Source organism: Ursus maritimus, unplaced genomic scaffold (assembly GCF_017311325.1).
Source record: "Ursus maritimus isolate PB19 unplaced genomic scaffold, ASM1731132v1 scaffold_1, whole genome shotgun sequence".
Taxonomy (NCBI): Eukaryota; Metazoa; Chordata; class Mammalia; order Carnivora; family Ursidae; genus Ursus; species Ursus maritimus.
The window spans coordinates 33,631,890-33,659,146 of record NW_024423343.1 but is presented as its reverse complement, the minus strand read 5'-3'; the positions used below and the strand labels follow the sequence as shown (position 1 = coordinate 33,659,146).

The 27,257-nt window shown below is 36.2% G+C and overlaps 1 protein-coding gene across 6 annotated transcripts in view; it reads right to left on the bottom strand.

Moving 5' to 3' along the window:
- Positions 1 to 27,257, bottom strand: part of FAM126B (family with sequence similarity 126 member B) — an 84,229-nt gene that overhangs the window by 48,400 nt on the left and 8,572 nt on the right. For 4 of the 6 annotated variants that reach the window (XM_008687341.2, XM_008687340.2, XM_008687343.2 and 1 more), the window contains 2 exons: positions 11,113 to 11,212; positions 462 to 539 (listed from right to left, as the gene is read on the bottom strand). In XM_008687341.2, coding sequence (XP_008685563.1) covers positions 462 to 512 — 51 coding nt within the window. In that variant the 5' untranslated portion in view covers positions 513 to 539; positions 11,113 to 11,212. Of the gene's footprint in view, positions 1 to 461; positions 540 to 11,112; positions 11,213 to 13,830; positions 13,890 to 27,257 lie in introns of those variants that run through there. The other 2 variants (XM_008687342.2, XM_008687344.2) reach the window with 2 other exon arrangements.

Below are 27,257 nucleotides of genomic sequence, written 5' to 3'. Positions count from 1 at the left end.
TTAAACTAATCTACTCTAAAAAAAAATAAGTACAGGATATATTTTAATTCTTGCATTTTATGTTTATATAACATTTATTTCAATAGTATTCAGAAATTATATAGTTTTAAATCAAATCAATGGGTGATTTTTAATTACAGGAAATAAAAATATAAGGCACAAATCCTATGTCTGTGCCTTATTAAAGCTTGGAAGCTTCCCCTTTTATTGAATGTATTTAAAAATTCATACATCCCCTCATCAATCCTAACAACTACTTTCATTTTTACGTATTACTTTCTGGTTATTATTCACCTTAGCGCCTTTTTAAAGAGTTACAAGTATAGAAACACATTATTTCATATTCTGCCATTTCCACTTCATATCATAACATTTGTTTCAGTTTCTCCATAGAACAGTCACTGTTTGAATTACTGACATATAGAATCATATGACACATTCTTATCCCCAATCCAATTTACCTTGAATTCTGATAACCATTCTTCCACAACAGCACGTTCAGATCCCAGCATCTTCTACCCTCTATTCCTCTTTTATCTCTGAAAGAAAAAAGCACTGAACTTGAGGATAGCATTATATAAAGAAACTGCTAAAGGTAAACAATATGCACTTTTCACAAAGAAACTAACTTAGTATATATTTCAGATAAGAAGCCTTATTTTTAGACTAGAGCTCAATTAAAACAAATTTATATTTAGGAAATAAATTCTATTTTTAGTGGTACGTTTAAAAACTGTTTCCCTAATACTTTAATATTTTCCTCAACAATTATATTTCAAAGCAGCAAAAACAAGTTTAGTGAAATCAAACTGCACATTACCCAAGGAAAATGACGTCTACACTTAGAGCTTTTACCAAATATACAACTGGAATAAGTTACATATCAGAGAACAAACCATGTGACAGGTTATAAATTTCAAAGAAAGAAAAGCTAGAAATCAAGGGTCACATATTCAGCAAACTGACTATAAATGTGTATGTACTATTCAAATAAGGCTTTTGAAGAAGGTAGATTTATGTTTTCTATAATGGAAAGATGTCCAAGTAGAAAAAGCAACTTGTACAATTATGTAAACTATAATTCCATTAAAAAACTATATAAAATGTGAAAAAAGCCTGGAAGCACATATATACTGAACTAGAGTGTCTACCTCTGAGAGAAGGAATATTGAGGATATTCTAATTATGTAACTTTGAATTATAGAAAAAATAAAAATAAGCATGTATTATTTTTAAAGTGAGGAAGTACAATTAAAAGGCCTTGGTTTTTAATTAGATTTAAAGGCTCAAAAGGTAAGAACTAGAAGAAATAAAGAACTTCTTTGAGGGGGAAGGAAACATCTTCAAAGCAAGTGAAATAAAAGTTTCTTTATTAAAAAGATAATATTTCCTAAGAATATGTCAAATTTCACACTAAATTTCTACCAAAATAAAAGGAATCAGATTTTCTAATTCTCCCCTTCAATTCCAAAAGGATTCTTTAATGTCTCTATATAATGCACTACACCAAGTACTACATAAGGAAGGACTACAAGAGGAGTAAGACATGTCCCTTATTTTCAAGTAGCAAATGCTGTTAAGATAGACTGATGAATTTAGTCAAAATAAATTGCAAGAGAAAAAAGAGATAGTAGGGAAACCTAAAGATTAAAAGAGATTAAAAAAATCAATAGCCAAATATGAATCTCTTTTGGACTCTGATTCAAACAAAAAGAACATGACACAACTGGAAAGAGCTGAACGTGACTGGTTATTTGATGATATTAAATTAAGGAATTATTAGGCTGTTTTTATATTTGATAATGGTGTTATAGTTAGGTGTGTTTTATTTTTGTTTTTCAATACCGCTTGTCTCTCAGAGTTACATATGGACATATTTACTGGTGAAATAATGTGTAGGATTTGCCTTAAAATAATCAGGGCAGGGCAGGGAGAACCAAACAAGGAAAATGAATTAGAGATAGATGAAATACGATTGGCCATGAATTGATAACCGTTCAAGCTGAATAACCGGTACACAAGTTTCATTACACTATTATCATCACTTTGTTATAAGTTTGAAATGTTCCATTATAAACTTTAAGAAAAAAAGGATTAATGAACATTACATAAAAAGAAAAATGCCATACCTATACATACTCAATTTTGCAAACAATTTTGGTGAGTTCAAATCAACTAAAGCCTTATTAATAGACATGGGCACCCAAGTTCTAAACTCTTGCTGAAGAAATGAGACTCTTAAAAATAACTTCACAAAACAGAGCACAAGCATACACCCAATGATAATGCCCTTCAAAGAAGTCATTTTGTATGGTTCCTACATTTACTGTAATGATTGTTCAAATCAATGTCAGAATTCCTTTTTTTCTTTTATACCAATTAAGTGGTTGGTACTAAATACTTTTTGAAACCTAGTCTTCACCTAAAAATGTATTCCATGATGTAACTATGATTAATGTGCTTCTTACTCTATGCAAATTATACCTCAATAAAAAAAATTTTATGAACAATTGTCTAAATATCCTAAGGTAGCTGCCTCTGAATATTTCTCAGAACTCAAGGAGGTAACGGATTAAAAAGCAAAGGCAAGATTCAGTGAGAAATTCATTGATTCATTCCATAAATATTTTTTAAACACCACCTCTAACAGCCATTATGCTAACAGCTGGAAATACAATGATAAATAAAACCAGATGTAGTTTCACTATATAACAGATCATTTATCTAGTGCAGGAGACTAAACACATTTCTGCAAAGAGATGAGGAATAGTAAGAAAAGACACACAAAAGTGTAATAAAAGGAACCTAATATTGATGAAGAAATCAAAAAAGACTTCTCTAAGGTAAGTTGAGGTAACAAAGATCAACAGAACTAAGGAATTGGGAAAAGAACATTCTAGAAAGAGGGAATGGCCTGTATACAGGCCCTGTCACAAGAAGAAAACATAGGAAGTTATAGAATCTGAGAGAAGATCCAAGTGACCAGGCACACAGAAAGCAAGGGACAAGAGTTGAGGGTAGAAAGGTAGGCATGGCCCAAGTCGTATAAATGGGAATTTGTAGTCTGCATTTAAGTGTGGAAAGGAGTAAGGATTTTAAACAGATGAGCAGTAAGATTCAAGGTTTGAAAAGCTCACCTGGCTACAATGTAGAGAAAGGACTGGTATCCCTTTTCAGAGCTAGCTACAAATTTCCCAATAGTATGAAGACTAAAAACCTTCCAGGCTTGCCTACCCAGTCTATGGAAATTAAAACACCTGAACAGCTACTGACAATAAAAATGTTTTTTACTTACAAAGTACCTGGAAAATAAGAAAGCTAGGTTACATTTTTATTAAGCTTCAAATATAGTATAGTAAAGCAAAACCTACATTAGTTTCTCAGGAAATAATTTTTTTAGGGATAAGTTCTAATATCTTGATCTCCCTCTAACATCTCTATTCCTCTCAAGTCTCTCATGAAGGTATGAACAAAAGCGGTTGTTTTGTTAACATAATTTATAACGTCTCTTCTATCACCTCATTATTTCTAATGAGCTCAGTGGACCACAAGATTAAGAGGAAAAATAGAATTTTACATACTCTTTGAAAAGTGCTCCAGAAAAGGAGGCAAATACTTCTGATAAATTTATTATCATGTAAGGAAGAAAAGCATAATTTCATTGTAGTGGTGACAGAAAGGACTTATTTCCAATAAATAAAACGGAACTTTAAAAATAAACTCCTGTATCTTGATCACTGGATTTCAACTGATTTTTTATTTTTTATTTAATGGACAGTTAAAAAGCTATTTCTTGTCTGTATATCAACTGTTATCTCTATAATTTTACAAATGTATTTAGCTACAAATATGAATTAGTGGTTGATATTCTATTTTTAAATGTTAAAATATTATAAATATATACCTATTTTAAAACAAAAGGAACTTAGTCCAACTACTTACCACACCCACGAAGATTAAACAGAATCAACCATTTGGTATGTATTTTCTTTTTTTTTTTAAAGATTTTATTTATTTATTTGACAGAGATAGAGACAGCCAGCGAGAGAGGGAACACAAGCAGGGGGAGTGGGAGAGGAAGAAGCAGGCTTATAGCAGAGGAGCCTGATGTGGGGCTCGATCCCATAACGCCGGGATCACGCCCTGAGCCGAAGGCAGACACTTAACCGCTGTGCCACCCAGGCGCCCCTGGTATGTATTTTCCTTCCAGATATATAGTTACGTATATGCATGTTCATATATGTGTGTATACAGTTTAAATATAGTCATGTGTTCATCATATATAGTATTCTTCAACATGCTTTTTTCAATTGCTAAAAATATGAAAGACCTATAGAGCTATCTCCTTTTAACAGCTATAGTATAATTAATACAAAAACTTATTTGTTTAATAAATTACCAAGACACAGATTTTCAATTTTCTATATTACAAAAAAATGCAGCAATGAACATCTTTATACACAGTTATACATTTCTGTTGTTCTTTTCTATAGTATAAATTCTAAATATTGGATTTGAAATTTTAAGGTCACAAGATAGAAATATTATTGATAGCATATCTAAATATAAATAAACTCTCAAAACCATAATCCATCATATATTTTCAAAGCATATGATTGTCATATATACAGAATAATTTCTCGCTGCTCTACTTATAAAGCTAATACCTCAGCATAAAAATATCTAATTTAAATAAATCTAAACATAAAACCTTTAATTTTCCTATGTTTATTAATATGATATACATGACTTTTAAGACAAGGATAATGAAAATAGTATTAAGAACATTCAAGTGAGTACCTATTGCCAAAACATTAAAGCTTTAATACACAAAATGCTGTGATGTACTTGAAAGAGACATGGCAAAAAGGTATCAGAATATGTTTTTTAGTATTTTAAAAACCACTCTGCTTATTTAATTAGGCGTGAATCTTCTAAAATTAAAAACCACATTTATAGTTTACTCTTTAAACAATCTGGAAGTTACTTCAGAATGTGATATAAGATTAAGATCTAACAATGACGGGGCGCCTGGGTGGCTCGGGTTGCTTAAGCGTCTGCTTTCAGCTCGGGTTGTGATCCCAGGGTCCTGGAATTGAACCCCACATCGGGCTCCCTGCTCAGCAGATTCTCCCTCTCCCATTCCCTCTGCTTGGGCTCCCTCTCTCGCTGTCTCTGTCAAATAAATAAATAAAATCTTAAAAAAAAAAAAAAAAAGATCTAACAAGGTTTTTCTCCCAATAGTTCTCAATTGTTCTAATACATTTTATGTCCATTTTTTTCCTCAGTAACTTGAAATGCTATTTTTATCATATACTAAAAGTCTTAACATACATTTGAAACTATTTCTGAGCTACTCTTCCCATTAATTTTGTGCTGGGACTATGTTTTAATTACTGTGACTTAGTAAAAAATACTACAAGTCCTATCATTCACATATACATGCATATATATATATAGCATTCACATTCTTTTTCTAAGAACATGTTTCATTATTATTTCCTGCTTCATTCTTCCAAATGAATATTAGCATTACACTGATAAGTTTCTTTCCTACATTCCATCTTCATGGGAATTAAATTTACAGATGAATTCCAAATGACATCTTCACAACATTGAGTTACCCCATACAGAAGCATAGCACTGCTCTTTATTAAAAATTCTCTTCTGTATGTCTTAGTATAAATTTTATTTTTTTCTTCATATACAACAACACACTTCAATCGAGCTGATTCCTTCAATTAAGTTAATTTCTGTATAGTTTCTATTTTTGTTGCCACTGTGATTCTTTTCCATTATGTTTTCTCACTAGCTATTGGTACACAAAATAAACACTTTAAAATCAAAATGAACAAGTTTTTAACACAAATATTTAAAATACTGAAAATGATTTAAATCAAAATTTATATGTTTTAGGAAAAATTTATAAACTAGTAAGTTCTCTTTTTGCTAACTACAATGGATCAGAAGATTTTTTTAAATGCATGCTACTATTGTATAGAAAAAGGCAAGGAAAAGTAACTACAATTAATATTTTTTTTCCAATTCTCTACAAAGAACAAGTGCTTTTAAAAGGAAAAAGAAACCCAAATATTATTTTCAAAAAGAAACACAAATCTTTTTAATCTAATATATCCTGTATCGGAATCCCTATTTGATATAGGGCCTGGAATATGTATTTTGAAAAGCTTCCCAAGTAATCCTTCAGTTAAAAAAAAAAAAGTATCACATTGAGGTTAAATTTCTTACTTTAAATTCCTATCTGATCTCTCCTATAACCACAAGTTTGTGTATCAAATCACTTAAGCTTCTACCAATACTATTCTTAAAATGACTGCCTGATGAATTGCAGACCTGTACCCCTGAAACAAATAACACATTATATGTTAACTAAAATAAAAAATTTTAAAAAAGACTGCAAGGTAATACCTTTAAATACAGAAAGACAGAGGTGTTCATAATTATAATCAAACATCACCATATTTCTTCAACTCTATAATACTACTAATTTTAAGACTGTAATTTATTAACAAATTTGAGTAGAAAATGAGAAACAAATCTTTATTAAAACAAAAAAATGTTCAACTAAAGGACAAAAACATAAGCTTATCCATATAATCATATATGACTTTTAAATCATCCTTTATGTTTCTGGACATCTTTGTTCTTTATACTAGCCACATGGCACACTCTCCCAGCTCTCTCTCTATATGTCTGGGTTAGACTCAGTTCAAACATCACCCCCTCAGAGAAGCCCTATACTATACCTACTATACTAAAATTGGCTCCCCCAAGTTCCTCCTCCTTCCAACCCCTACCATTCTGTCCACTTTCTTCATAGCATTTAGCAAAATCTGTAATTATCTTGTTTACTTTTTATTTTCTGTCTTTCCCACCAGAATCTGTACTTCACAGGGACAAGTTCTGTATTCTCAAGTATGAGGCACATAACAGGCACTCAAACATCTATTGATTTAGTTGGGCTCATGAACTCAATTATTTAGCACCTTTAACAATGACAGTTTTATTTTTGGTCATAATAAAACCTAAGATTTCTGCCTACATTTTCCAAGTGATTAAGCTTAGTAATTTTATTTTTCCAAATTAAATATAGTTGGAAGTGAACAGCTTCTTTACAAAGCACCTGACTTCAGAAATGTTAATAGGTGAAAAAAAAAAACCCTTAAAAGTGAGGAAAAAGTGAGTTATCAGTGAATCTATCGAGTATAAACATTGTATCAGCTGTTTTCTATACTTTATCTGATTTAATAAGGCAGCAGAATCTAGTGGCTTAGAGCAACAGTTCTCAACTTTTCGTCTTAGAACCCCCTTTCACTGTTACATTTAAAAAGTCTATTAATGGGTGCCTGGGTGGCTCAGTCGGTTAAGCGTCTGCCTTCGGCTCAGGTCATCATCTCAGGGTCCTGGGACCGAGTCCCGCACTGGGCTCCCTGCTTAGTAGAAGTCTGCTTCTCCCTCTCCCTCTTCCCCCCACTTGGGTTCTCTCTCTCAATAAATAAATAAAATCTTTAAAAAAAAGTCTATTAATTAATTTAAAAAATAATAAGCCCATTTACATGTTAACATAACATTTTTTACATAAATGTTTTAAATTGAAATTTTATTTTTCTATAACAAAAACAAATTTGGTGAGAAAAGTAGTATTTATTCTTTTACATATTTTGCAAATCTCACAATTCTGCATTTAATTGGTTGCTGAAAACCTTCACTCTGTATTTATCAGAGAATGACAACGAAGGCAGCAAATACTGTTTTGACCCCACAAACCCACTCAAAGGATCCCCAGGACACACTTTGAGCATGGACACTGGAACCAGACTGTCTAAGTTTAAGGTCACTTACTACAGCTATGTTTAAGCCGTCTTATCCCCTTCCTAGCTATACTTAAATCCTCTGTGCCTCATTTCTCTCATTTCAAAAAGGATAACAGCAGCACAGTACTAATTTCATACAATTATTGTGTACTTAGAACAATTCTTATCACAAAGTAACCGTTATAAATGTTTGCCACAAATATTATATACTTAATTTTCCTCAAACTATATACTATAATATAGCCTCTGTTATTCCCAAATAATAGACAAGAAAATTAAAGTGTAAAGAGGTTGAATGACCCACACAAGGTAACACAGTTTAACTGGCAAAACTCAAGATTTTAATTTAATGCCTATTCTAAAACCACCAGTTGAAAAATGTACCTTGGCCCCTTATAGTTCATACTACTCCCCATACAGCTTCCTATGTCCTGGCCATACGCTCCTTTCTGTTTTTCCTTAGCTTCGTGTACCCCTTTACCCCAGGGATTCTGTATAGACTATTCCAGCCTAGAATGCTGTCCTACTACTGTTATAGCTGGCTTCTTCCAGTCCTGTTAGTCTCAGCAGGCCAGTCTTGACCGCTTTATCTAACCAGCATCCCATCCCTTTCTCCCTTTTCTAGTATTTTCCATTCCAACAAATATGTTCATTTCCTTCCTAGTGTTTTGGATTTTGTACCTTGCTTCTTAGAACTCATTACTTATTGTCTACCTTCCCCATCAGATTGCAAGTTACACGAAAACAGGGTCCATTTCTGTTTCACTCATATTTGAGTGTTCACTATGTACTCAAAGCTAACAAGCATACAATGGTATCCAGACTTATGGCAGGTACTTATGTGTATTTGTTGAATCAATGAATCACAATGCTTATGTGACCTTGGACAAATCACTTAAACTCTCTCGGGTTCAGTTTTCTACAAGGATAAGTTACTTACTACATCTAAAATCCTAAAAATATATTTTAGTACCTTTATTTGAAAATAGAATAGTATGGTTACAGAGAAATTTATAAATATGGATTTCTGAACTATTCCCAGTATCTTAGTATCTAGAGGTACCTGTGAACATAGTTATAAATGTACTGCAAGACTTAGCCATACAATATATAATTCTGAAGGTTTTTTCTACTGCATATTATACCCATCCATTACCTGGGATATAAAAACTATATTTAAAAGCAAACATCAAGGGATGCCTGGGTAGCTCAGTCATTAAGCATCTGCCTTCAGCTCAGGGTGTGATCCCAGAGTCCTGGGATCGAGCCCCACATCAGGCTCCTCCACTGGGAGCCTACTTCTTTCTCTACCACTCCCACTGCTTGTGTTCCCTCTCTCACTGGCTGTCTCTATCACTGTCAAATAAATAAGTAAAATCGTTAAAAAAAAAAAAAAAAAAAGCAAACATCAAGAGGTGCCTGGCTGGCTTAGTCAGTAGAGCATGCAACTTAGTCTCAGGGTCATGAATTCGAGCCCCATGTTGGGCCAAGAAATTACTTAAAAAAAAAAAAAATTAAAACCTTAAAAGCAAAATTCAAGCCAATATTTCAGCTTGCAGCTCAATTCAGGCCATACTGCCTCACTTTCAGAGTATTTAACAAAATAAAAAATATATCATAGAAAATAATTCTAGGGGGGGCCTGGGTGGCACAGCAGTTAAGCGTCTGCCTTCGGCTCAGGGTGTGATCCCAGCGTTCTGGGATCGAGCCCCGCATCAGGCTTCTCCGCTATGAGCCTGCTTCTTCCTCTCCCACTCCCCCTGCTTGTGTTCCCTCTTTCACTGGCTGTCTCTATCTCTGTCAAATAAATAAATAAAATCTTTAAAAAAAAAAAAAAAAAGAATTCTCTTTTTGGTGACCATGGTAATGGCAACTTTTATTAGCAATCCCTGAATACAACATAACAAGCAAAATAATAAACTGCTGAAACATGATCTAAAGGAAGTGAATGACTACTTGCCAGGAAGCAAACTCACAGAACTCATCCACTGCCTACATGGGTAGAAATTGTGTCTTACCTGACAGTAAGCATGTGGTTTTTTTTTTTTTTTTTTTGAAACTGTCAATTTATAGAGAATGAGATTATAAGAGGCAGTACAGCCTAATGGTTAGAGTATGGGCACTAGACTGCCTGAGTTTGAATTCCAATTCCATGGCCTACAAACTACGTAACTGAGGGAAGTTAACTTATTAATTATATTATTAATTTATGGCCTCAAATTCCTCATTTATAAAAAGGGGATAATATAAGTACCTATGTCAAAGTAAAAATTCTTTACTTAAATTCAATTTAGTTAATATATAGTCTATTATTAGTTACCAAGGTAGAATTTAGTGATTCATCAGTTGCATATAACACCCAGTACTCATTACATAAAGTGCCCTCCTTAATGCCCATCACCCAATTACCTTTACCCCGCCCACCTCCCCTCCAGCAAACTTCAGTATGTCTCCTAGAGTTCAGCGTCTCTTATGGTTTGCCTATTTTCATCTTATTTTATTTTTTCAAAGGTTTTTTTTTTTTTTTAAGATTAAACAAGTTAACATATGAGTGAGAAAAACTAATTATGAAAACTGCTCTCAAAGGTTTCTAGTAGACCAACATTACTGGATAAACAAAGCTATACAATTATCAGGGAAGCATATGAAATAGTAAAAAATGGTTTTACTACCGCAAATTATCAAACTAGGCCAACGACTATGAAAATATATCCAGGTATAATTCTGAAATTTCAGCACTCAAGACCTGTGGTTATTATAAATACCAACTTCTCTAAGCAAAAACCTAGAGCTGCACCATTCAATATGATAGCCACTAGCTACATGTAGCTATATAAATTTAAATTAATGGAAATAAAACAAAGTTAAAGATTCAATTCTTAGTTGCACTAGCTATATTTCAAGTGCTCAGTAGCTATATGCAGCTATTGTCTCCCATACTGGAGAGCACAGACATAGAACATGGACATCACCACAGAAATTCTATTGGACAGCACTAATCTCAGTGTAGTTACATAATATGATTATGCTGACTATGTTCAATTATTCAATAACTGTAAAGATCGGGCAACAAGGTTAAAAAGCACAACTATTAAAAAGGAAACACTTTCAAAAGTAAAACTCAAAGGCAATAATTAAGATGCAATTATTTCAAGTCTGTTAGGTAAAACTGCTAAATAAATAGAAGCTACCCAGCAAAGGTAACCAAAAATTCTAACACGTCTAACTGTATGGAAAACTCATTTATCCTTTAAAAAGTTGAATTCCATAATTTTACCTCTGTTCTAAGATCAGTTTTCTAAAGGAGGAGGTGGCACTGGAATGCGGCAGAATTCAAGTGTGGAATTCATTTGTTGAGACTTCAATATTTTCCAGCTCTATAAAAAATAAAAATTAGAAACTATGAAATACTGAGACTGAGATAATATTCTTAAGAATGTAATAAAAAGAACTTTAATAAAACATTTATAACACAATTTATCTATTTTTAAAAATAATTAGGGATTTAAAAACTTTCTGTAATAACCACCATAAGCTTGTGTACCATCATTAAACCTAATTTAAAAAATATTAGATTTGGGGAAAAGGAGTCTCACTTTTAGTTTCAAATTTCCCATTAATTATCTGTAAGACCTTGAGTAGGTAACTTAAATATTCTGGAGCTTCACTTGAATTACCTATAAAATTAAGTCTTTTTCAGTCAAAAATTCTATGAATCCGGGGCGCCTGGGTGGCACCACGGTTAAGCGTCTGCCTTCGGCTCAGGGCGTGATCCTGGCGTTGTGGGATTGAGCCCCACATCAGGCTCCTCCGCTATGAGCCTGCTTCTTCCTCTCCCACTCCCTCTGCTTGTGTTCCCTTTCTCGCTGGCTGTCTCTATCTCTGTCGAATAAATAAATAAAATCTTTAAAAAAAAAAAAATTCTATGAATCCAACTTTTGGAACATGTTACAGTGATATCACTCTCATACATGCATGTGCAAACAATCATTAAAATTTCAATATGCAATATAACATCAAGCGTAAATAAGAAGTATCAATGGCTATAAAATCATTTTGGATGAGATTCACAGAACTGAAAATTTTATCATTTTTAAAAAGAACACAGAAAAATGCTATTACATAAAATTTGGGTACAAAACATATTAAAAGCTTTTTGATCAGAGAGAATCCTTTTCTTTCCTCATAAAGTAAAAGCTATTTTCAAGTAGTTGCTGACCACATTATGCTCTACCACTTTGATTCAAAACTGTATCACGTTAAAATCTAAAACCTTCCCAAATTATTACATTTTAAAATATGTTCATTAACAAAATGTGATTTAAAAAAATACAAATAATACAATAAAATTCTCTTGGGAGTTAAGTTACACTATCATTTGCAAAGTCTCTGATGTTTTTCAAATTACAGGTGTGTTAGGGCCTCCTAATACAACGACAGCAGCTGACTTTTTAGCTCTTTAGCTGACTTAGCTCTGACTATCACATGAGATTTTCATTTCCTGAGTTCTGCAGTGGGTTAAAAAACTTGAAAAGGACTAACATAATACCTCTGGAAAGATACACCAGGAGCTGGTTATACTTTGGGAAGGGACAGTTGATGTCAAGGGAACTCACTTTCTCTCTTTTTTTAATATTTTAAAGTAATCTCTTCACCCACCATGGGGCTTGAACTCAACTCCGAGGATCAAGAGTCTCATGCTCTACCAACGAAGCCAGCCAGGCACCCCAAGGAAACTCTTTTTGTACCTTGGGAATTCTGAGCCACCAAGACAATTGCCAGATTTTGAAGCAGTGTAAGCAGGCAGTCTTGAAAGCTATACAGGGATGACTGAAGAGATGGGTCTCCAACAATCTTTCAGGGTTAATGAAACAGGTATTCACTAGGTTCTCAATTTAAAAAAGAGGGGGAAAAAAAGCCAACAGGGCAAAGGATAGAAAATGGACTTTTATTAAACTTTAACACAGCTCAACTCCTGATAAACTGGAAGAAATAAGCCCCTCAGTCATTTGGGCAACAGAAAAAAACATGGGAACCCTGTCAGGAAGGTAACGCTGTCTGGAGACTCTATGGTTCTTTCATACATAAGGTCTGGCACACAATAAAAAATTACTAAATACACTAAGTGACAAATATATGACCAATAATTAAGAGAAACTAGACAGAGTTAGATCCACAGATGATCCAATAACAGAGTTCACGCACAAGAACAACAATTTTAAATAATTCTGAATAACATACTAAAGAAAATAGAGGGGAAAACGGACAAAACTGATGAGATGGAGAATTTCACTGATGAATTAAGATCTATAAAAATAATTAAATGTACATTCTAGAACTAAAACCATAATATATGAAATTAAGGACTCAATATATTGGTTTTATAGCAAACCGGACACAGCAGACGATAAGATGAGAAGAATAAGTCAGTAAGAAATACCAAACTATAGCTGGAGAAAGAAAGTAGGAAAGAAGACAGAAAGAAGAGTAGAAGGTAGGGGGAAAGTTGGAGGAGAGGTTTAAGAGGAATTGAAGACATGCTCAAATTGTCTAATATATACAAAACTGAGGTCCCAGATAAGAGAAGAAACAGATATAAGCAATATTCAAAGAGAGTAACAGAATTTTACGAAACTGATGAAAGAAATCAATTCAGAGATTCAAGATACTCTGCCAACTCCAAGAAGAATACACTCAAAGAAAACCATACCTACAATATCATAATCAAACTATGAAAGGAAGAAGTGGAGGAAGAGAAAATTCAAAGAAAAAATTTAGTTCACCTTCAAAGAAACAGTAAGACTGACAGCAAATTTCTCAACAGAAACAAAAGAAGCCAGGACATAAAAGAATAACAGTTACAAGGACAAAAGAAAATAACTACCAATCTAGAATACAGTAAATATCCTCTAACTATTCAGCAAAAACATCCTTTAAAAATTTAGGTGGAGGGGTCCTAATGAGAAAAATATGCAGCCAAGAATACTTTACCCACCAAGGCTGACATTCAAAATAGAAGAAGAAGGGGCGCCTGGGTGGCACAGTGGTTGGGCGTCTGCCTTCGGCTCAGGGCGTGATCCCGGCGTTGTGGGATCTAGCCCCACATCAGGCTCCTCTGCTGTGAGCCTGCTTCTTCCTCTCCCACTCCCCCTGCTTGTGTTCCCTCTCTCGCTGGCTGTCTCTATCTCTGTCGAATGAATAAATAAATAAAACCTTTAAAAAAAAAAAAATAGAAGGAGAGAAAACAGGACAAACAGAAACTAAAAGAATTCGTGATCACTAAATCAGCCCTGAAAGAAATATTAAAGGGGATCCTTTAAATGAAGAGAGAGCCCAAAAGTAACGTAGACTAGAGGGAACAGAAACAATATACAGAAATGGTGACTTCAAAAGCAGTAGAATGGCACTAAATTCCTCTTTCAATGGTAACTCTAAATGTAAATAGGCTAAATGCCCCAGTCAAAAGACATAGGGCATCAGATTGGATAAAAAAAAGCAAGACCCATGGGTATGCTGTCTGCAAGAGACTCATTTTAGACCCAAAGATACCTCCAGATTGAAAGTGATGGGGTGGAAAACCATTTATCATGCTAAAAAACATAAAGAAAGTTGGGGTAGCAATCCTTACATCAGACAAATTAGACTAAACCAAAGACTATAATAAGAGGGGCGCCTGGGTAGCTCAGTCATTAAGCATCTGCCTTTGGCTCAGGGTGTGATCCCGGCGTTCTGGGGTCGAGCCCCGCATCAGGCTCCTCTGCTGGGAGCCTGCTTCTTCCTCTCCCACTCCCCCTGCTTGTGTTCCCTCTCTCGCTGGCTATCTCTCTCTCCATCAAAAAAAAAAAAGGGGGGGGTGCCTGGGTGGCTCATTCGTTAAGCGTCTGCCTTCAGCTCAGGGCGTGATCCCGGCATTCTGGGATTGAGCCCCACATCAGGCTCCTCTGCTGGGAGCCTGCTTCTTCCTCTCCCATTCCCCCTGCTTGTGTTCCCTCTCTCGCTGCCTGTCTCTCTCTCTCTCTGTCAAATAAATAAATAAAATCTTTAAAAAAAAAAAAAAAGACTGTAATAAGAGATGAGGAACGACACTATATCATAATTAACTGACTTATTCAACAAGAAGATCCAACAATTGTAAATATTTATGCCTTTAACATGGGAGCAGCCGATCATATAAATCAATTACCAACAAAATTAAAGAAACACATTGATAATAATACAATAATAGTAGGGGACTTTAACATTCCCCTCATTGCAACAGACAGATCATCTAAGCGAAAGATCAACCAGGAAACAAGGACTTTGAATGACACACTGGACCAGATGGACTTCATAGATACATTCAGAGCATTCCATCAAAAAGCAACAGAGTACAGATTCTTCTCAAGCGCACATGGAACATTCTCCAGAATAGATAACATATTGGGTCACAAATCAGGTCTCTATCAGTATAAAAAGAATGGGATCATTCCCCGCATATTTTCAGACAACAGTGCTTTGAAACTTGAACTCGATCACAAGAGGAAATTTGGAAAGAACTGAAATACAGGGGAGGTTAAAGAGCATCCTATTAAAGAATGAATGGGTCAACCAGAAAGTTAAAGAATTTTTAAAAATCATGGAAGTAAATGAAATGAAAACACAACTGTTCAAAACCTTTGGATGCAGCAAAGGCAGCCCTAAGAGGGAAGTATATAGCAATACAATACAAACATTTCTCAAGAAACAAGGTCTCAAATACACAACCTAAACTTACACCTACAGGAGCTGGAGAAAGAACAGCAAATAAAGCCTAAATCCAGCAGGAGAAGAAAATTAATAAAGATTACAGCAGAAATCAATGAAATAGAAACCAAAAGAACAGCAGAACAGATCAAAGAAACTAGGAGCTGGTTCTTTGAAAAAACTAATAAGAGCGATAAACCCCTGGCCAGACTTATCAAGAAGAAAAGAGAAAGGACCCAAATAAATAAAATCATAAATGAAAGAGGAGATCACAACCAACACTGAAGAAATGCAAACAATTTTAAGAACACATCATGAGCAACTATATGCCAACAAATTTGGCAATCTGGAAGAAATGGATGCATTCTTAAAGACATATAAACAACCAAAACTGAAACAGGAAGAAACAGAAAACCTGAACAGATCCATAAACAGCAAGGAAATTGAAGCAGTAATCAAAAATCTCCCAACAAGCAAGAGTCCAGGGCCAGATGGCTTCCCAGGGGAATTCTACCAAACATTTAAAAAAGAACTAATACCTATTCTTCTGAAGCTATTTCAAAAAAGAGAAATGGAAGGAAAACTTCTAAACTCTTCCTATGACCCCAGCATTACCTCAATCCCAAAACTAGATGAAGACCCAAACAAAAAGGAGAATTAGAGACCAATAGCACTGATGAACAAGGATACAAAAATTCTCACAAGATACTAGCCAATAGGATCCAACAGTATATTAAAAGGATTATTCACTACTACCAAGTAGTATTTATTCCTGGGCTGCAAGGGTGGTTCAACATCTGCAAATCAATCAATGAGATACACTACATTAATAAAAGAAAGGACAAGAACCATATGAACCTCTCAATAGATGCAGAAAAAGCATTTGACAAAGTACAGCATCCTTTCTTGATTAAAACTCTTCACAGTGTAGGGATAGAGGGAAAATATCTCAATAACACAAAAGCCATCTACAAAAAGCCCACGGTGAATATCATTCTCAATGCGGAAAAACTGAGAGCTTTTCCCTAAGGCCAGGAACACAGCAGGGATGTCCACTATCACCACTGCTGTTCTACACAGTACCAGAAGTCCTGGCCTCAGCAATCAGACAGCAAAAAGAAATAAAAGGCATCTAAGTTGGCAAAGAAGTAGTTAAACTCTCGCTCTTGTGGAAAACCCAAAAAGAATACACCCCAAAATTGTTAGATCTCATATAGGAATTCAGCAAGTGGCAGGATATAAAATCAATGCACAGAAATCAGTTGCATTTCTACACACTAACAATGAGACAGAAGAAAGAGAAATTAAGGAGTCAATCCCATTTACAATTGCACCAAAAACCATAAGATACCTAAGAATAAACCTAACCAAAGAGGCAAAGGATTGATACTCAAAAAACTATGGAACAGTCATGAAAGAAACTGAAGAAGACACAAAGATGGAAAAACATTCCATGCTCATGCATTGGAAGAACAAATATTGTTAAAATGTCTGTGCTACCTAGAGCAATCTACACATTCAATGCAATCCCTATCAAAATATCATCCACCACAGAGCTGGGACAAATACTTCTAAAATTTGTATGGAACCACAAAAGACCCCGAAGAGCCAAAAGAATGTTGAAAAAGAAAACCAAGGGGCACCTGGGTGGCACAGCGGTTAAGCGTCTGCCTTTGGCTCAGGGCGTGATCCCGGCGTTGTGGGATCGAGCCCCACATCAGGCTCCTCCGCTATGAGCCTGCTTCTTCCTCTCCCACTCCCCCTGCTTGTGTTCCCTCTCTCGCTGGCTGTCTCTATCGCTGTCAAATAAATAATAAATAAAATCTTAAAAAAAAAAGAAAAAGGAAACCAAAGCTGGTGGCACCAAAATCCCAGACTTCAAGCTCTATGACAAAGCTGTAATCATCAAGACAGTATGGTACTGGCACAAAAACAGACACAAAAATCAATGGAACGAATAGAGAACCCAGAAATGGACCCTCAACTATACAGTCAACTCATCGTTGACAAAGCAGGAAACAATACCCAATGGAAAAAAGACAGTCTCTTCAACATATGGTGCTGGGAAAACTGGAAAGCCACATGCAGAAGAATGAAACTGGACCATTTCCTTACACCATACACAAAAACAGACTTGAAATGGATGAAAGACCTAAATGCGAGACATGAATCCATCAAAATCCTAGAGGAGAACACAGGGAGCAAACTCTGTGACCTTGGCCACAGCAACTTCTTCATAGACACATCTCCAAAGGAAAGGGAAACAAAGGCAAAGGAAACAAAGGCAAAAAATGAACTACTGGGACTCATCAGGATACAAAGCTTCTACACAGCAAAGGAAACAGTCGACAAAATCAAAAGCCAACCAACAGAATGGGAGAAGGTATTTGCAGCAAATGGATACTAAAGGGCTAGTATCCAAAATCTGTAAAGATTTTATCAAATTCAAACCCAATAAATAATCCAATCAAGAAATGGGCAGAAAACAAGAATGGACATTTCTCCAAAGAAGACATACAAACAGCCAACAGACACATGAAAAAATGCTCAACATCACTCAGCAACAGGGAAATACAAATCAATACCACAATGAGATATAACCTCACACCTGTCAGAATGGATAAAATTAGCGAGTCAGGAAATGACGGATGTTGGTAAGGATGTGGAGAAAGGGGATCCCTCTTACACTGTTGATGTGAATGCCAGCTGGTGCAGCCACTCGGAAAAACAGTATGAAGATTCCTCAAAAAGTTGAAAATAGAGCTATCCTATGACCCAGGACTTGCACTACTGGGCACTTACCCCAAAGATATAAATGTAGTGATCCAAAGGGGCACCTGCACCCAGCAAGTTCACAATAGCCACTATGGAAAGAGCCCAGATGTCCATCTACAGATGAATGGATAAAGAAGATGTGATATATATACTATGAAATACCACTCAGCCATTGAAAAAAATGAAATCTTGCCATTTGCAATGATGTGGATGGAACTACAAGGTATTAGGCTAAGCGAAATAAGTCAATCAGAGACAGACAATTATCATATGATCTCATTCATATGTGGAATTTTAGAAACAAGGCAGAGGATCATAGAGAACGAGAGGAAAAAATGAAGTAAGATGAAACCAGAGAGGGAGACAAACCATAAGAGACTCTTAATCGTAAGAAACAAAGTGAGGGTTGCTGGAGGGGAGAGGGGTGGGGGAATGGGGTAACTGGGTGATGGACATTAAGGAGGGCACATGATGTAATGAGCACTGGGTATAAGACTGATGAATCACTGACCTTTACCTCTGAAACTAATAATACATTATATGTTAATTAATTGAATTTAAATTTTAAAAAAATGTTGGTTTGGGGCTTTAGAAACTAAACATCCTTGAATAAAGACCATCATGGGTCTTTAATGAAATAAAACTCTTTACTGTGAACAATAAAAAAAAAAAAAAGTGAGACAGGAAAGAACACATTCCCAAATAAACAAAAGTTGAGGGAGTTCACTACTACTAGACCTGCACTACAAGAGATGCTCCAGGGACTCCTATAAGGTAAAATAAAGACACTAGACAGTTAATTCAAAGCTGTATGAAGGAATAAAAGCCTCAGCAAAGGTAAATACATGTGTAGTCATAAAAGCTAATATTACCTTAACAATGATTTATAACCACTTTTACATGATTTAGGAGACTAATACATTAAAAAGAACCAACTATTAGTGTAAAAACTAGTATTACTGTAACTTTGGCATATATGTCCACATTTTGTTTTCTACATAATTTAAGAAACTAACACATTTATTTATTTGCAAACACTTTTTAAGTTGTACAAGAAGCTTAGGAGGAAAGCAGCATCTGCTCAAGGTTTTAGATGACTATTTCATTTATCTTCTTTTTTTTAAAGATTTTATTTATTTATTTGACAGAGACAGCCAGCCAGAGAGGGAACACATGCAGGGGGAGTGGGAGAGGAAGAAGCAGGCTCCTAGCGGAGGAGCCCAATGTAGGGCTCGATCCCAGAACGCCGGGATCATGCCCTGAGCCGAAGGCAGGCGCTTAACAACTGCGCCACCCAGGCGCCCCTATTTCATTTATCTTCTATGCAGTGAAGAGGTGCTGAGGTTAATTTAATTATGAATTTTCCATGCCTGGTATCATAAAAAGATGGTCATGACTGTACAGCAAGGTAATGTACAGTTACCAACCTTGACATTTACTTTGTTGTCAATGTCAACTGCATAGAGACTAAAAGAATTTGCTTGTTTTGGAGCACACAATGTACAAAGATACAATCAGCAACTGAAAGGGGTGGGAAATAGACCAGTAAAGAAGTAGAAATTTTGTATGTTATTGAAGTTAGTATAAATTCAAATTACAGTGTTATAACTTTAGGATGTTAAATACAACCCCAATAGTAACACACACACACACACACACACACACACACACACGGCTACAGAATGTACACAAAAGGAAATGAGAAATAAATGTAAACATTTCACCAAAAAAAATCAACTAAATGCAGAAGTAATGCAGAAATGAGGAGCAAAAAAGCAATAAAATATATAGAAAACAAATAGCAAAACTATAGAAATCCTTATCAATAATTACAATCAATGTAAGTGGATTAATTCTTCAAAAAGACAAAAGTTTTGCAGAACAGATAAAAACACATGATCCAACAATACGCTGTCTACGAAAGACTCACTTGAGATCCAAAGTCACAAACTGAAAGCGAAAGAATACAAAAAGATAGTCCATTCAAAGAGTAACTAAAAGAGATCAAAGATGGCTGAAGATCTAACACATGTACTCAGAACACTCTACCCAACAGAAGCAGATACACTCTTCAAGTATAATTGGGTCATTTTCCAGGATAGATCAGATGTTAGGCCACAAATTAAGTCTCAATAGATTTAAGAAAAACAGGTATCACACATAGTATTTCCTGTGATCATAAGATAAAGTCAGAAATGAACAGAAGTGGGAAAATCCACAAAATTGTGGAAATCAAACAACACACACAACCAAGAGGTCAAGGAAGACACGAAGACACAAAACAAATTATAAAATACTTGAGACAAATGAAAATAAACACACAATATACAAAACTTAATGAGATGCAGCAAAAGTGATGTTAAGGAGGAAATTTGGAGTTATAAATGCTTACATTAAAAAACAAGAGGGGTGCCTGGGTGGCTCAGTTGGTTAAGCATCTGCCTTCAGCTCAGGTCATGATCAGAGGGTCCTGGAACTTAGCCCCAAGTTAGGCTCCGTGCTCAGTGGAGAGCCTGCTTTTCCCTCTCCCTCTGCCCCCCCCCAACTTGTGCTCTCTCGCACGTGTGCTCTCTCAAATAAACAAAATTTTTAAAAAAAAATTTTTTAAACCACAATACCATTACATCTAAGAAATTTTAAAACAGTTCCTTAATATAATCAAATATCCAGTTGGTGTTCAAATTTACAATTATGTCAATTTTTTAAAACACTGAATCAGTATCCAAATGAAGCTGACAGATCAGGACTAAATAATGTCTCTTAAATCTCTTTTAATCTATAGGTCTGTGTGTATCTTGTAATTTATTTGTTAAAGAAAACAGTTATTTACCATTTTCCACCTGTCTGGATTTGGCTGATTGCACCCTTACGATGATTTAATATATTCCTCTGGCTTCTGTAGTTTCTATAAAATTGTGGTTGGATATAGCAGTTTGACCAGATTAGGTTTATTTTTCTGGCGGCGGAGTGGGGGGGGGGAACGACCCGTTCATATTGTGTTCTTTTGTCTGAAGGTTCATAACATCTGGTTGTCATGTTCTGTGATGTCAGCAGCTGTTGGTGATCAATGCCTAAGGATCTTTAGGGATTACCAAATGGTTATAAATAACTAATTATATTATTTTCTTCATTTAATTAGTTGGAATATTTCTAGAAAGAGAAACTTCTCTATCTAGTATTTGGTTAATAGCATTTTTACAGGAAAGGTGGGATAAATGCTTAACGTTTTTCCCTTTATTCACCAGTTTCCAAAATGGGGTGGTTAACTAGCACCCTCTACTGGTAGCCAATTAGTTTTGCTTTAAGTATCATTATAAACTCATGGGCTAAATATACTTGATATGTTTCAACCCACTATAATTATTATTCTTACTAATACTCAAATTGTCTCATCTCTGCCCAGTGGAAGCTTTTTCATGCTTGGTTCCTGTGAAGGCAGTAGTTAACTCAGCAAGCCTGGGTTGTTCAAACCTTGCACATTCCCAAGAAGGGTTTGTTATTGTGGCTACTGGCTAGTGTATTACTTTCCTAGGGCTGCCATAACACAGTACCACAAACTGCATGGCTTAAAACAGCAGAAATTATCTCACAGTTCTGATGAAGGCTGGAAATCTAAAATCAAGATGTCAGCAGGGCCATACTTCCTCTGAAACTTGCAGAGGATCCTTCCTTGCCTTTTCAGGTTCTGGAGTTGCCAGCAATCCTTGGTATTCTTTGGCTTGTAGATGCATTACTCTAACGCTGTTTCTGTTGTCACATGGCTATCTTCTTACTGCTCCTGTGTCTCCTCTCCTCTTCTTATAAAGACACCAGTCATATTAGATTAAAGCTCCACTCTCCTCCAATATGACTTCATCTTATCTAATTACATTTGCAATAACCCTATTCCAAATAGGGTCAAGTTCTGAGGGACTGGGGTTAGCCTTCAACATAACTTTGGGGCAACACGTTCAACTCTAACAGCTGGCTCCTGGAAAATGAACTCCTGAAACATTCTGGTAAGTATTTTGCATTCTTGGGGCCTTGAATCAAACTATACCAGTCTGTCAAGGTAGTTTGTACAAACAACAGGACTATGGTAAAATCAGCTTTCATTTAGGAGGTCTGAAACTTCAGTAACTATGGTCTGTATGACTCACCCCCAATAAAAACCCCAGACATCTAGGCTCAAGAGATCTTCCCTAGTAGGCAACATCTTATACATGTTGTCACAACTCATTACTGGAGGAATTAAGTGCATTCTGTTCAACTCCACTGGGGGAGGACTCTTGCAAGTTTGCACCTGGTTTCCTCCAGATTTCACCTTATGTGCCTTTTGTTTTGCTGATTTTTATCTTTTCATAGTAATACAGTATAACTGAATATAATGACTTATGAGTGATTCTAACAAATCATAAAACTTAGGACTGGTCATGGGAACCCCCAACATAGCTCAAAAGCTCTTTTGACATAAACCTAGTAAATGATGATAGTCTAACTTTCTGATAGGACTAGAAGTTCCAGGCTCATCTTGCTTAGTTCCTGCCCTAGACTTAGAATCAAACATTTCTCCAAGGAACCTTTGCTCTTTTCAGTGGGAACTAATAGAGACCATATTCTGGATGCTAAAGATGGCCATGCCTTAAATACAACTTATTCCAAGAAATTATGCTGAATTTTAGAATAAATCTTTCAAATACCAAATAAGTGTTTAAAGTAGTTGATATTTAGAGAGTCAAGGAAGGCAGTAGTATTTGGGTTTGGTGCATTCTTACCTCTAAATAATTCTCTTCCTTACCTAGTTAAGTGACAAAGCTCAGGAGAAGCTCTTCCTGAAGGCGAAAAATATTTGGGGGAGAGGCAGGCTCCCCACTGAGCAGGGAGCCCAATGTGGGACTTGATCCCAGGACCCTGGGATCATAACCTGAGCCAAAGGCAGATGCTTAACGGACTGAGCCACCCAGGCGCCCCTTGAGTTAATCATTTTTAACTGTGATCCGGAACTACAATCAGGAAAAAGAGAAAGCAGGAAATTAGATAAAAGGGGATAGAGGGATGGGCATCTAAGTGCCTAAATATTTCTTCCTTTCTTCTTATCATGACCATTATTCCTTTTGGAATACTACTAGGAAACAGATACAGGTTCTAATTTTAAATATAACTAAATGTATACAAAGGAGCTTACCTTTAAAATTTAGATTTACAAATTAAGAAAACAGCTAGTCACATCTTTTTTTCTTTATAGCATTATGCTTTTTGTTTTTTAATGAATTCCTTCCCTATACTAAGGTTAAAAACATACCCACCTCAGGGCGCCTGGGTGACTCAGTCGGTTAAGCGTCTGCCTTCAGTCAGGTCATGATCCCAAGGTCCTGGGATCGAGTCCAATGTCAGGCCCCTTGCTCAGTGGGAAGTCTGCTTCTCCATCTCCCTCTACCCCTCCCCCCTGTTCTTGTGCTCGCTCTTGCTTTCTCTCTCAAATAAATAAAATAAAATAAACCACAACATACCCACTTATATTTTCTCCATAAACATTTTGTATTATTATTTTATTAGTTAATACTTACATAAGCATTTATTATATGCGGGGCACTATTCTAAGCGTATTTATTTTCTTAATATTTTATTTGGGGGAGATTTTATTTTTCAGTAATCTCTATACCCAATGTGGGGCTTAAACTCACAACACTGAGATCAAGAGTCACATGTCCTACTGACTGAGCCAGCCAGGCATCCTCTTAGCATTTTTAAAAATTCATCTACTGTTAATAAAAACCCCATACGGTTGGTACTGTCTTTATCCCCATCTTCTAGATGAAGAAGCACTTGCGCAAGATCACATGGCTAGTAAGCGGTGAAGCCATGTCTCATCAATCTAGACGACAAAAACTCTGAACATCTCATGAACGCACAGGATATTATACTTGTTCATTAAACTGAGAACATCATGCTTATTTTACGTGGTTAGTAAGATACCTTGGAAAGATACAGGCATGCTGGAGAGTGGAGAATCACACAATAATTTAGGAACTTGAGACCTTGATGAAGTCTCTAGGGATCTAGTGTCTATAGTATGCCAAGACATTTTCTTCAAAATTAAGGACATGCTGCCATGGCTCAGCCCATCACCACCACTTAGAAACAAACATGGTCCTTGGTGGACTTCTTTAAATTCTGGAAACAAAATAAACCATTATTTTAAAGTGCTGCTCTGTCCCTTCTTGAATAGCCAATAAAGGTGCCAGTTTTAAATGGGACCCAGGACAGGACAAGGGAGTGTAGTAGGCCAATGTGGCAGGGCAAGATACTCTGTTATTTGGGCCTTAAGGTCCAGCAAATTCAGTCGTGTTTGTGTCTGGGGTAGATGAGAAAGATGATATAGATGATAAAGCAGTTATATAAAGCTACCAATAGGCCCTGATAAGAGAATCACAACACAAACCACTAGGCATAAAGCCCCCCACAGAGTAGGGGTTTTCAGCCTTGGCACAATTAGCAGACTGGTCACTCCTAACGTTGCAAGGGGCTGTCCTATACATGGTGGGATGTTTAGCAGCATCTCTGGCCTCTCCGCCACTAGATACCAGTAGCACTCCTCCAAAGTTGGGACAAAATGTCTACAAACATTGCCAAATACCTCTTGGGAAGCAATACTGCCCCTGGTTGAAAATCACTGCTTTAAAATTTTTATTTATTTATATATATATAGAGAGAGAGAGAGAGAGGAGACAGCGCACGAGCAGGTGAAGGAGAATCCCAAGCCGACTCCATGCTGAGTGCAGAGCCCGAAAGAGGCTCAATCCCACAACCCTGAGATCATAACCTGAGCCAAAAATCAAGAGTTGGACCTTAACCAACTGAGCCACCTAAGCATCCTGAGAATCACTGCTTTAGAATAAAGCTATACCCTCTTCTGTAGATGATTATGCTACTTTTGAGAAAGAGCTCCTTGCTTGGCTTTTGGGTCCTGACAGAGAATAACCATGGGGCACCAAAGTGACCATAAGACCTGATCTACCCTAAAGAACTGGGTGTTCTAACCCACTAAGCCATAAAGTTGAATGTGCTAGCAGTGTTCCATCATTAAGCAGAAGTGCTACTGTACCAGACATTAGCCCTTCCTATCCTTTAGGGCACATGAGATGATAGTTCTCTACCTTCTTTAAATCAGATGTGACCTAATGACTTGCTTTGACCAATGAGCACAAATGACTCCATATAATCAAAGAAGAAAAATTCCGGCTTGGTTCCATACGAGATGCTGGCGTTACCCTCATACAGAGGTGGCCCTGAAACACAGGAGAAAAGGGAAATCCTTCCAGTACGAGATTTACACATTCACTATGCCTAAAAGGAAAGATGACCAGAGGTACATATCTAAGGACTGGCTACACAGGCTCTGTCACTGTACTTGCTTAATATGCTCATGAACAAAATGGCCCAGTCAGTAGGAACAGAAATTATACCTTGGCTCAACACAGATGTTCCTCATCAATGCTAACCTACAATTCCATGATATGCCAAGCTATCTCACACCTCCATGCATTTTCTTGAGCTACTGTCCTCCTCTCTAGAATGCCTTTCAACGACCCTCTAGCCTAACCACCTTACTCTTTCAAGACTCAGTTGAACAGTCACTTTCTCTTCAAAGCTTTTCTTAGCATACAACCCAGTATCCATTCAAAGTCCTTTCTTTTCCCCTCATTCACAAATTCTCAACCCCCCGGAATCTGTGAATAAAACTCATAAACTTTGACGGGAAGAAAATTATATCATTCTTTTTATTTATTTTTTTAAGATTTATTTATTTATTTTAGAGAGAGCATATACACGAGTGGTGGGAGGGGCAGAGGGAGAGAATCTTCAGACCCCCACTGAGCACGGAGCCCAACGTGGGGCTCCATCTCACCACCCAAGAGATCATGACCTGAGCCAAAAGTAAGAGTTGGACACTTGACCGACTCAGCCACCCAAGCACCCCACATCATTCTTTTTATTAATCTCTAAAATTTACCATTTCATTTGATTATAAATGTAAGCAGAACAACAAAACAAAAAAATCCACAGTATTTTCTGTGTCTTGGGTCACCAACAGATATCACAGGTGGTTTCACATCAAATTACAGTTGTTGCAGACATCAAAATATCATTTATACTCATCACTACTTCATGCCACATATCTGGTTAAAGAGCTTCTGCCCCATACTGGGGGGAAAAAAAAGTTTCTAACAACAGTCTTTCTTCTTAAGCGCACAAAACATCAAAAGTGATTCTTTTAGGACCCCTCTCTCTAGCCTTTAGAGAAGAGAAACAGCTTTCATTCCTTCTCCTTAGGAAGCAGAGAACAACTGATTTCATTAATATTGCTCTTTCAAAGAAATCACCTCTCCCTCTCCATCTTAAGCCTCTTGTAAATTGATGCAGTAGGCAGAATCATAGTGGTAACTAGTCCTAACAGCACACAGTACTTAATACTTTCCATTCCCAGAAACCTCTGTATAGACTTATTAGTCCTATTATTAAACCACAGCTTCTCTAGGGCAGGGAATATTCCTCAGTTGTGTTTGTATTTCCAGTTCCAAACAAGGCCTAGCACATAGCACTTAATCAAGTCTACTGGATGAATGACTTAACAGCAACAACTGGGGAGTCAGCAGCATAGAGAGAAGCAAGGATGGCAAAGACTACTAGTTCCCATCCAATGCAGATGCCTACCCCCACCCCCACTAATATAGTCTATATGCTCAACTACTTCTGAACCTCACTTACAGCCAAATATGGCCAAATGACTACGTCCTGGTAAATGAGATCAGAGGAAATACTGTGATTAATTCTAGAAAGGTTTCTTAAAGGATGAGAGGTGTGCCTTTTGTTCTCTGCCTTTTTTTTTTCCTTCCCTTTGACTAGAACTTGGATGTGATGACTGGATATCCAGCAACCATTCTG